This window comes from Microcebus murinus, chromosome 13 (genome assembly GCF_040939455.1).
Source record: "Microcebus murinus isolate Inina chromosome 13, M.murinus_Inina_mat1.0, whole genome shotgun sequence".
Lineage (NCBI taxonomy): Eukaryota > Metazoa > Chordata > Mammalia > Primates > Cheirogaleidae > Microcebus > Microcebus murinus.
This window is the reverse complement of record NC_134116.1, coordinates 80,292,831-80,304,399: the sequence shown is the minus strand read 5'-3', so window position 1 is coordinate 80,304,399 and position 11,569 is coordinate 80,292,831. Positions and strand designations below refer to the sequence as shown.

The following is an 11,569-nucleotide window of genomic DNA, read 5'->3' as shown; positions in this document are numbered from 1 at the left end:
AGTTGGGAAGGGCAGTTATGCCCAGCCTCTCACCCCTGATGTACATAGAGTGGCCTTGGGTCTGAAACATTTCCTTGCAAAGAGGAACCCGTGTTGGGCAGATCTCTTTGGGAATATATTTTCCTGTTCTGAACTTGATGTGAGCTTTGCTTATGTGCGTGTGCTGTATGGCACCTGCCAACCCTACTGCTATGTCCACTCCCAACGAGGTGGGGGGACCTTTGCCTGCAGCGTGAGAGGAGTCGTCTCCCTGTGTTGGCTGTGGGCTGAGAGCCGCTAGCCCTAGGGCAGGTGGTGATCTTAACACTGTCTCTTTGTGTGAGCAAAGTGTCGTTCCAGCCAGTGCCAGAATGAGTCATGTCTGTCTTTGTGACTCTGACACCTACACATCACACACTAGCTTGACATCCTGGGATTCTCCTGGTCGTAGACATTGTTAGGCTCTTTGCTAACAGGTGTCACTTGTTTGACATACCAGTTTTATACAAAAACAGAAACTTTTAAAAACTAGGATGGAAATAAGTTGAAGGCAACATATACAAAGGATTGTAATGAGAGGTTTGAAATAAAGCAATGACAGTGGGGATGGACAAAAAATAGATCTTCATATAACAGGATGGAGATGGGATGAACTGAATAGTGCTTATGGTTATGACGTGCACAGCTAAGTGGGTGATGGTATTTTTGATAGAAATATGAGAGGAAAGGCATGTTTTGGGGAGAAGACTATTGAGTTCTGTTATGGGAATATTGAGCAAGATTTGGTACAGGCTGATATAGAAAACAGATGATGTGGTCATCCCAGGTAGTTTTATTCAGTGTAGTAGAAGCATTGGTTTACTTTGGGTATAGTGTGGTGGAGATTTGTGAATAGAGTACAGAGCTAAAGCTGAATGAGCTCTTTGATGTTTGGTTCCCTACTTGATGCTGTACATGAGAGTTCTCATTTCCAGGAGTGCTCAGAGTCCTTATGCCATTTTATAGGACTCTCCAGGTAATGCTGTTTCAAGTTGCAAACCATCCATTTCATTTTCCTAGCTGTCATGGAAAAAAACTATATAAAAACATATATGAGATTGTTATTATTTCTAAGATTCCTTTTTTTTTTTTAGAGACAGAGTCTTACTTTGTTGCCCAAGCTAGAGTGAGTGCCGTGGCGTCGGCCTAGCTCACAGCAACCTCAAACTCCTGGGCTCAAGCAATCCTTCTGCCCTTCTGCCTCAGCCTCCCGAGTAGCTGGGACTACAGGCATGCACCACCATGCCTGGCTAGTTTTTTTTCCTATATATATTAGTTGGCCAATTAATTTCTTTCTATTTATAGTAGAGACGGGTCTTGCTCTTGATCAGGCTAGTTTCAAACTCCTGACCTCGAGCAATCTGCCCGCCTCAGCCTCCCAGAGTGCTAGGATTATAGGCGTGAGCCACCGCGCCCTGCCTAAGATACCTATTTTTAAAAGACTTTTCCATGCTGGGTATGGTGGCTCACGCCTGTAATCTTAGCACGTTGGGAGGCTGAGACAGGAGGATTGCTTGAAGCCAGGAGTTGGAGACCCTACCTCTACAAAAAATGAGCCAGTTGACCCACACTTCTAGTCCCCCTGCTACTTGAGAGGCTGAGGCAGGAGGATCACTTGAGCCCAGGAGTTAGATTGCTGTGAGCTATGATGATGCCACCCACTGTACTATAGCCCTGGTGACAGTGAGACCCTGTCTCAAAACAAAACAAAACAAAAAACAGAACAGATTTTCCCAGATTGTGTCCTGTTACCTCAGGGGACTATATAAAGTTGAGTTCACATCAGTATTTGCAGGATAAGAATCTATTGTGAGAGGAGCCTGAGCTTCGTCTTGAGAAAATTTCATTGATTTAGGACTCCTTCTATTGTAAACTCATCTTAAGATTCCATCTAAGAAAGACACTACGTTTCTATAAAAATGCTTTCCTATCTCATTCTAAGATGCATTACCTATTTCAATTAATTTGGACTAGTTATCCATAGTAGCCTTAGAGAGGTAAATCATTAGACCATAAGATGTTATATGGCAACAGAAGATTAGAATATGGAATCTCTAGATTGCTGAATTTTCTTTTTAACACTAAGAGTTTGACTTTTTTTTTTTTTTTTTAAAGAAACAGGATCTTACTCTTATCTCCCAGGCTGGAGTGCAGTGGTGCATTCATGGTTCACTGCAGCTTCCAAGTCCTGGGCTCAGGTAGTTCTTCTGCCTCAGCATCCCAAGTAGCCACGACTACAGGTGGGTGCCACTGCACCTGGCTGATTAAAAAAATTTTTTGTGGCGATTGAATCTCACTATATTGCCCAGGGTGGGCTCAAACTCAGCATCTGACTTTAATTAATCAAAATTTCCCACAGGCTGATACAGGGAATTTTTGGAGGCAAATAGAATTTGTAGCTGCTTTAAAATTAAACTATAGTGTAAGACCCTGGCAGTTTCTGACATAAGTCATAAACACCCATATATATTTAATTAACTCATTGTATGTCACTATCCTTGTTATATTATTGCTGATTAATCAAATGTAAATGTCTTTTTTAAAAAAATTCAGGATGGATGCAACCTTGAAAGAACTGACTAGTTTAGTAAAAGAAGTCTACCCAGAAGCTAGAAAGAAGGGCACACACTTCAATTTTGCAATCGTTTTTACAGATCTTAAAAGACCTGGCTATCGGTAGGTAACTTCTCACTTTTAATTCCTGTAATCTTTTTGTTTTTCATGTTTTAACTGATGGAGATAACTGCTTTAATGAATCTTGTGAGGGGAATATGGATTTATATTATCATAATCATATCTGATTTAGCTTAATATAGTACTTACATTTTTGAACTGTGTTATATAAGATGATGGAACAAATCCAGTCCCCTATTTACTTCATAGTACCCATTAGTTTTCATTGATCTGTGGATCATTAACAGTTGATTTTCTTTTCTGCAGAGTTAAGGAGATTGGCAGCACCATGTCTGGCCGAAAGGGGACTGATGATTCCATGACCCTGCAGTCGCAGAAGTTCCAAATAGGAGATTATTTGGATATAGCGATTACCCCTCCAAATCGAGCACCACCTCCTTCGGGGCGCATGAGACCCTATTAAATTCTATTTACTATTTCTTGAGTTTATTTTTTGGTCAGTTATGTAAAATAAACTTACATGTTCTTTTTCCTCCTCTGATTATTGCCATTAAGCCTTTAAATTCTAAACAAATTATAATGCATCTATTTAGGAGTTTAGATTTGGATGTGCTATGGTATGAATATTAATAGAAAATCCATGTGTTTCAAGCCTTTCTGTAAACTATGAAGAAAAGTGCTCTTACCATTCTGTGTAAAACTGTATTGTTAAATACATGTGTGTACTCAGCCTGAGTGTGAAAGTTAATGGAGGCATGGAAACAGGGTTTAATCTCATGTTGGAAGAGGGTATGTTTAAGGCCAAAAAGGGCACAGCAAGAAAGCCTTGAGATTGTATGAAATCAAGTGTGACTTTGTCAGATAGACTGTTGCGTGCAATTAGGAAAAGGAGCTGTGAGAATGAGGCGATGTGGCAGCAGAGGTGTTCTGGAATGGTGGAGCTGAGCCAAACTGAAGCACCTGTTAGGAGAGATTGGCCTGCCTTGATCAGGGTACTGTGACATAAAAGGTTACAGAAAAGAACAGGTACCACAGTGAGGGGTTTTCATGTTTTAGAAATGGGGGCAATAGGGCATTTTGAAGGCAGGAACCAGTATAGAGGAAACAGGATTAGAACACAGGGTAAGGGTGGAAAGGTTGGAGAGATGGATTAAAGACAAATCTTAAGACCAAGTGCAAAGAGCCAGGGATGAGGTCAGATTGAGTAGGAGATATTCACACATCCTGCTGTGTGCTGGGGCTGGTGTGCATCCAGTTTGAGAGGCAGTATAGCATAGCAGTTAAGACCTTGGGGCAAAACAGTTACATCCCGATTGTACCAGTAGCTCTGCAACCTTGGACAGATGACTTGGATCAAGTCTTTATTCTGTAAAATGGAGATAACAGTTTGTGGGATTGTGAAGATTATTTGCAAAGGGCTTAGAGTAGTGCCTGACAGATAAGAATAACTACTGGTTAATGGCCATAAAGTGGAGTTCAGTCAAAACTGGAACCCTGGCTTTCATGGAAATACTATACTTCTGTTTTGAAGTTTATAAACAGTATGGCAGTGTGTACTGAGCCTAATTACCTTTAGTCTGTTACAGTAGAGAACTGAAATTGTATATCCCAAAATGAAAAAAATGTGCTAGCAGTAATAAAATTGTACTAGATTTATCTTGTGCATACAAAAGCAGCCATTTAAAATCAAATGATTCTGTGGAATTGGTGTCCCTCTTACCAAGTCAGTAACAGACCAGACTGGATCTTGTGCCTCTGCTGTGCTGTGGTTTACCCCCAACCCTCAAGTGGTTTAATTCATTCAGACTAGATGGATTTGAGTTCTATGTGCCATAAACTTAATTTAAACCTAATTTTCTGGAAATAGCCATTATTTTTCTATTTGTGGGGGTGGGATGGGGAAGGACTATGATTTACTCTGCAGATCGAGGGTGGGAACTTTAATAAAGTACCTCCATAAGCCAGGGTTTCATATGGTGGGAACTCTTAGCAAGGGCTTCCCTGTAATTCCAAGTTATTCTCCCATTAGTTTAAAGTGGTTTTGCTGGTTTGCCAAATTCACCCTTTGCTTGGTTCCAACATGGAATGTTTCCTTTAAAGATTTCAATCTCCCACCAAAAGTATGTGAAAAATACCTAGTGAATTTATTATTGATATAATGCTAAGAATCAAAGGACTTGTACTTAGTCCTTGTTTACCTCTGGCTTTGGTAAATAAGTATGGCTGATAACTGCTGTTTCCTCAGATATAAAATAGAAATAGTCACCATGATAGCATCTTGTTCCGTGCTTTAGTATCTGCCCTGATTGCCTCAATTGCTCATAGTATTTTGAAGTTGACGTTTTCCCTTTGGTATATGTAAGTTATAGTATATGAGATTGCCTTTGTCTTTTCAGTGTTCTCAGTATACAAATACTGGGACAGTTAGACTCTAGTCATGGACTCAGGTGATGTTTCAGGTACCAGTTTTATGCATGTGTGCACATGCAAGCATGTGAGGAACAGATATGAATGGGGAAAGAAAACTATTAAACTGTTAGGCTAGGTTTAAAATTCTCTAAATTTTCAACTTATTAAATAAAGAGTTGAACTCAGTCTCTATTTAATCAAATTCCACTCGTTTTTGTGAAATTGAGAAGACAACACTCTAAAACCAAGTTTATAATTATGATTTTATACAATTATGCTTAGCTGTGTCAAATACAGATGGTCCCTGACTTAACAATGGTTTGACTTCTGATTTTTCAGCTTTGCAGTGGTGTGAAAGCAATATATATTCAGTGTGCTTCTTGACTTAATGATGGGGCTATATCCAGATAATGTCATAAATTGAAAATTATTGAAAAGTAGTAAATGCACTTTTGACTTTGGATATTTTTAGCTAATGATGAGTTTATTCAGACTCATGACGCCATGACAAGTTAAGGAGCATCTGTACTGGGCTAAGGAACAATTTTACCATGTATTATCTCATTTAGCCTTCATGACTGATATATAACTACAGTTTCCATTTATAAGTGAACTTGAGGCCTCGGTTGGTTAAAAAGTCAGCCCAGATAGAGCCATACTTTAAATAATAGTTCAAAAGTGGAGGGGGGCAAGGCATTGAACGGAGGGAACCATAGAGGATGGGTTGAAACATACATTTCCAGAAAGTGTTCTTTCATACTTAGTTTCTTCTATCCTCAAGTCATTAGTTTGGCTTCCACCTACACTACAGTGACATTGCTCTTACAGTGACATTATCCCCTACAATTATAAATTTCTGCCAAGATAAGTAGACCTTTATCCAGTTTTTGTACAAACCAAAAACACCTTTTTTTAAAAAAAAATGATATAGTCAAGGTTTCCACTTTGGTAAGGGCAGCCTTATTGTTCTGGTTTGTCTTTTATTGCTTAGATGCAGGTTACTTTTGCCAACAGCTGTAATTTCCTGGAATCTGCAGTGGAACAAGCTTGAAGGAAGTTACATTTATTTTGTAAGAAAGGATTAATCACTACTAGGCAGCTGTTCTGTGAAGAAAAAGTCATGGATTCTCACCGCCCCCCCCCCCAAGAAATCACTAGGGAGAATAAGCTAAAACCTAAAAGCAGTTTTAATACTGAATACTAAAAAGTAATTTTAATAAGCAAAAATTCTTAGCCTGAGAATGTTATGCAGACCTGATTGTGGAAAGGTGGTTATGACATACCTACCTCATAAAACAGTTGGGTGGTGTCAATGATACAGTGCTTAGGGGAGAGCCTGATGGACAGTGAATTTTCAATAAATGTCAGCTGATTTTAAAAGAAAAGAGAAAAAAAGACATTTCTAGCCCCTTTGTACCTTTGTTCAGAATTTCCTATCCTACCCAGGCCAGCATGCCAGCCCAGTTACAACCAACTGGGAAAATTTCACAGGTAGGATTTGGTGAAATTAGAGCAATTTAAGAATTTAGGTGAACCTCCTGAGGGATTTTCAAAACTTGTGTAAAACCTGAAGAGAGTAATTATTGAAAACTGAATTTGAAGTATTCCTGATTATATTAACTCCCCTCACACTTTCCAATACTTTGGCAGGAAATATGCTAAATTGATGCTTTATATTGTTAGGTCATTAAATATTAAATGTCTGATTTCAGATAAAAAGTAGTTTATTATATCTCAAACAACCAGTACAATCAAAGTATGTACCTAAACTATCGACTGTTTTGCCTTTTTTTTTTTTTTGAGACAGAGTCTCACTTTGTTGCCTAGGCTAGAGTGAGTGCCGTGGCGTCAGCCTAGCTCACAGCAACCTCAATCTCCGGGGCTCAAGCAATCCTCCTGCCTCAGCCTCCCGAGTAGCTAGGACTACAGGCATGTGCCACCGTGCCCGGCTCATTTTTTTTCTATATATATTAGTTGGCCAATTAATTTTCTTTCTATTTAGAGACGGGGTCTCACTCTTGCTCAGGCTGGTTTTGAACTCCTGAACTCAAGCAATCTGCCCGCCTCAGCCTCCCAGAGTGCTGTTTTGCCATCTTAACCGTAGCTTGTTTATGCCAGCAGCAGAGAAGCCTGGAGAGTGAGTGGTGATGAAATCACAAAAGGTGTTTTCCACAGCTTGTTGAGAACTGAATATTTTTCCTCGCAAGTTGTCCAAAACCTGGAAGAAGTGGTAGTCAGTTGGTGTAAGGTCTGGTGAATATGACAAGAGTTTCCAAGTCCAGCTTCAGTAGTTTGAGCAGTGTTGTTTCTGTGACACGTGATCTTTCAAGAGGATTGGCCTGTTTCAACCGACCAGTCTCAGCTGTTTCATTGCAAGCATCCTCATTTTATCCCAACTGGGGGCAGTAGACATCAGCTGTAATCGACTGACCAGGTTTCATGAAGCTGTAGTGGTTAATACCAGCCGAACCACCAAACAGACACCATTAGCTGTTTTGATGAATATTCAGTTTTGGACTGTTTTGGCAGTTCATCTTCATCCAACTATTGTGCCAAACGCTTGTGATTTTTCATCACATGTAACAATATGGTGTAGAAATGGCTCACCTTTATGTTGTGACAGCAAAGAAAGGCAAGCTTCATGACGATTTCTCTTCTGATGTTCATTTAATTCATGTGGTACCTAGCTGTCCAACTTCTTTACTCTGCCCATGTGTTTCAAATGGCCCAATGTTGTTGGAATAGTAACATCCAACCTTGCTGCTTGCTATTTCACACGTCGTAGGTTGAGATGGATTTACGTCCACTATAGCTTTCATCTCATTATCCACCTTGGTCTCAGGGCTCATTTTCAATATTAAAACCACCAGAATGGAACTTCTCACACCATCGACGTACTGTGCGTTCATTAGACACATCCTTCCTGAACACTTTGTTGATATTTGCAGCTGTGTTGCAATGGTTCCACAATGGAACTCATGTTCAAAAATAACGTGAATTTTTGACTTATCTGTGGTTTCACAAAAATTGCTCTAAAAAGAAATTTGAAAGCTAATCACAAGCCAAAATGTGTGTTTAAAAGAATGAGGATGTACCTTCACAAAAAAACAACCAAAAAAAATTGAAGAAGCGTCAAAGTGAAATGTCAGACTTATCAACGTCAAACTTATTACTTAAGGAAATGGGACATTGCATACTTAATAACCTAATATGTACCAGATGACATGGAACTGGCAATACAGAGACCAATCTGCACAGACACAGATACTTCCTCATAAAGTCTTAGTCTAGTTAGGAAAGATGGCAAAAGGTAGAGAAGAGTCACAAGAAAGGAGGATAAATTGCTACTCCAGAGAACACCATATGGTGAGATAATGAAAGGCTTTCTGGAGTTGGCGTTTGCACTTGCCCAACTCCTAAAAGAGGAGTGGGATTTGTATTCCAGATACAGGGTACGGCACGAACAAAAGGAATGACAAATAGTGGAACGCTTCTTACGTACTGACTTTTGGTAGGAGTTCAAGATGAAGAGGTAGGAGTGTCAGATACTATTGCAACAATCTAGGCGAGAATCAGAATAGTGGCAGAGGGTAGAGGGGAGGAATATTCCAGGGATGTGCAGAGACCACCTGGAGGGCATGGCAATCACAAGGCTCAGGCTGGGAAATGGGACACGGGAGAGGAAAGCCGATCATTAAAGCCTCAATTTCCTCACCTGAAAAAGCTTACCTCAATGACCTAACGAATTAAGTAGGTTACAGCTGAGGTAAGTGTAAAGCATTTAGAACCATGCCTGGTACAGTAAGATCTCAATTGTTTGACGTCATCACTAATTCAGCCACTAGATACTTTAAATTGCTAGGTACCAGAGTAATGAACAAAGCAAGCAAACAAACAAGGGCCTTGGCCTTGCCCTCATTGAGCTTGCCGTCCAATGCGGGAGCTAGGTGAACTAGATAAATGTAATAAAATAAATGTATTTTATTACAAACTGTACCAAGTGCTATGAAGGACAAGAATAGGGTGCTGAGAAAGAGAGACGACTTATTTTAAACTGGGAAGATAGATAAAGTTTTTGATAAAATGACATTCAATCTGAGACCTGAAGATAATCAGCCAGGACTCTTAAGGGAAAACTCCAGCTTGCTTAAGCACGAGGAGTTTCTGGATCATTTAATGAACTAGTTGGCATCAGGCCCAGCTGATCATTGGCCTCCAACACAGCTGTTGCCTCAACTGAGAGGGGAGGCTCCCTCTCACGCAGGCTTCCCATCCACGGTGGACGGTGCAGCCGCAGCTCCAGGTGTGCCACTGCAGCTCCAGAAAGGGGGTGCGCTGCTCTTCTCCAGCACTGGCCCAAGGTCCCAGAATGGGCTGGGATCCCACACCCATCTCGGACCGGTATAGTCAGAAATTGTGATGCTACTTGGTGGAGCGTGGATCCGGCCTGTAAGTTGTTAAGGGCAATAGTATAGGGCAGATAGAAACACCAGGTGTCCACCACTTAAGGATGAGAGGGAGAGCCAGTGAAGCAGAAAGTAGTATTCTAGGCAGAGAGCAGCGTGTGCAAGGCCTAGAGGCAGAATGGTGGTGTGCCCAGAACCCACGGAGCATGAGGGAAAAGCAAGCTGGGGTCAAACTACACAGGGCCATGTGGACCATATTGAGGATCTTGGGTTTCATTTTAAGAGCAGTGGGAAGACATGCTTGAAAGATCCCAATGTTTGGAGTTTGAGAAGCTGGAAGCATCATGGATCTAACAGAAACTAGGATCAGGCTGGGCTTGGTGGCTCACACCTGTAATCCTAGCACTCTGGGAGGCTGGAGGATGGCTCAAGTTCAGGAGTTCGAACCAGCCTGAGCAAGCTCGAAACCCCATCTCTACTAAAAATAGACAGAAATTAATTGGCCAACTAAAAATATATAGAGAAAATTAGCTGGGCATGGTGGTGCACGCCTGTAGTCCCAGTTACTTGGGAGGCTGAGGTAGAAGGATTGCTTGAGCCCAGGAGTTTGAGGTTGCTGTGAGCTAGGCTGACGCCATGGCACCTTAGCCCGGGCAACAGAGTGAGAGTCTGTCTCAAAAAAAAAAAAAGAAAAAGAAAAGAAAAAAAGAAACTAGGATCATAGGAGTAAGGTGGTAAGGGTCAGGGAAAGATGAAGTTTGGACAAATGAATTTCAGGGGTCATCACAAAGCAAGTGCCTACAGGAGCCCCTGTAGGCAATCAGAAATGCTCAAGTTTTTATTGCCCATCTTAAAACCTCCTCTTTGCTCCATAACCCCTGCCAGATGCTGCCCCTTCTCTCTCCTCCCTTCTTTAGCAAAACTAGCCAAAGGAGCTGTCTAAAGCAGTTGTTTTTACTTCTTCACCTATTTTCTCTTCAGCCCACTCCAGACTTCTATCACTAGCACTCCACCCAAGCCAACTGGTGTTGTCAATAACACTGACTTTGCCAAATCCATCGGTCAATTCTCAGTCATCTTTTCACTTGAATTCTCAGCAATACTGACAGAATCATCACTCTCCTTGAAATATTTTTTTCCTACTCCACTGGCCTTTGCTAGATTATTCTGCCTGTCTACATCCTCCAAATCTGGGAGAAGCCCAGGACTCAGTCCCTGGTCCACTCCCTCCCTCCAGTCTCTTCCAGTTCTGGGGACTCACATACACTTATGGTTATACAGTGAAAAGGTGATGTAAATTTTAGAATCATCAGTGCATATAAGGTTGACTTGAGCTTTACTTTGAAAACTATCTTGAAAATAATTTATTTTACATTATATTTAAGAAAATTATACTTACAATACTTACAACTACACAGTAATTCCTGGAACAAGGACTAAATTTTGTTTTGGTAACAATTTTCTGACAGGATTGATAGAGCGTAATGTGACAGGTCATTCATTTGACTCAAGACACAATCTCAGGCTGGGCGTGGTGGCTCATGCCTATAATCCTAGCACTCTGGGAGGTTGAGGCAGGAGGATAGCTCAAGGTCAGAAGTCCAAGACCAGCCTGAGCAAGAACCCCATGTCTACTAAAAATAGAAAGAAATTAGCTGGACATGGTGGTGCATGCCTGCAGTCTGAGCTACTTGGAAGCTACCTGTTAGATTAAGCAGGATTGCTTGAGCCAAGGAGTTTGAGGTTGCTATGAGTTAGGCTGATGCCACGGCACTCTAGCCCAGGTGAGAGTGAGACTGTCTCAAACAAACAACAAAAGAGACAGTCATAAAATGGGTAATCTTTATTGCTTCAAATTTCCCAAAGCTAAGCCTTTGAAGGACTTTGTCATGATACTTATCAGTTTCTTCCCAAATTTTAAACTGGTCTCAACAGAACACTAGATCCTTATTATTTTCCCATTGGCTATAATTTGACAGTTCTTCAACAGCACTGTCATGAACTTAATTACTTTCCAGTTGTGCTTAAACTGGAAGGATCTCAGGCTCTATGGACTGGGCAGTCTGAAACTGCCACGGAGCTGCAGAGAGGCTCCTGGCCAC

At 41.0% G+C, this 11,569-nt stretch overlaps 1 protein-coding gene across 1 annotated transcript in view; it reads left to right on the top strand.

Moving 5' to 3' along the window:
- The window catches only part of SAP18 (Sin3A associated protein 18), an 8,998-nt gene extending 5,616 nt beyond the window's left edge, over positions 1-3,382 (top strand). Inside the window, exons 3-4 of the mRNA XM_012778680.3 lie at positions 2,572-2,694; positions 2,959-3,382. Coding sequence (XP_012634134.2) covers positions 2,572-2,694; positions 2,959-3,115 — 280 coding nt within the window. The 3' untranslated portion in view covers positions 3,116-3,382. The remainder of the gene's footprint in view (positions 1-2,571; positions 2,695-2,958) is intronic.
- Positions 3,383-11,569: the final 8,187 nt, after the last annotated feature.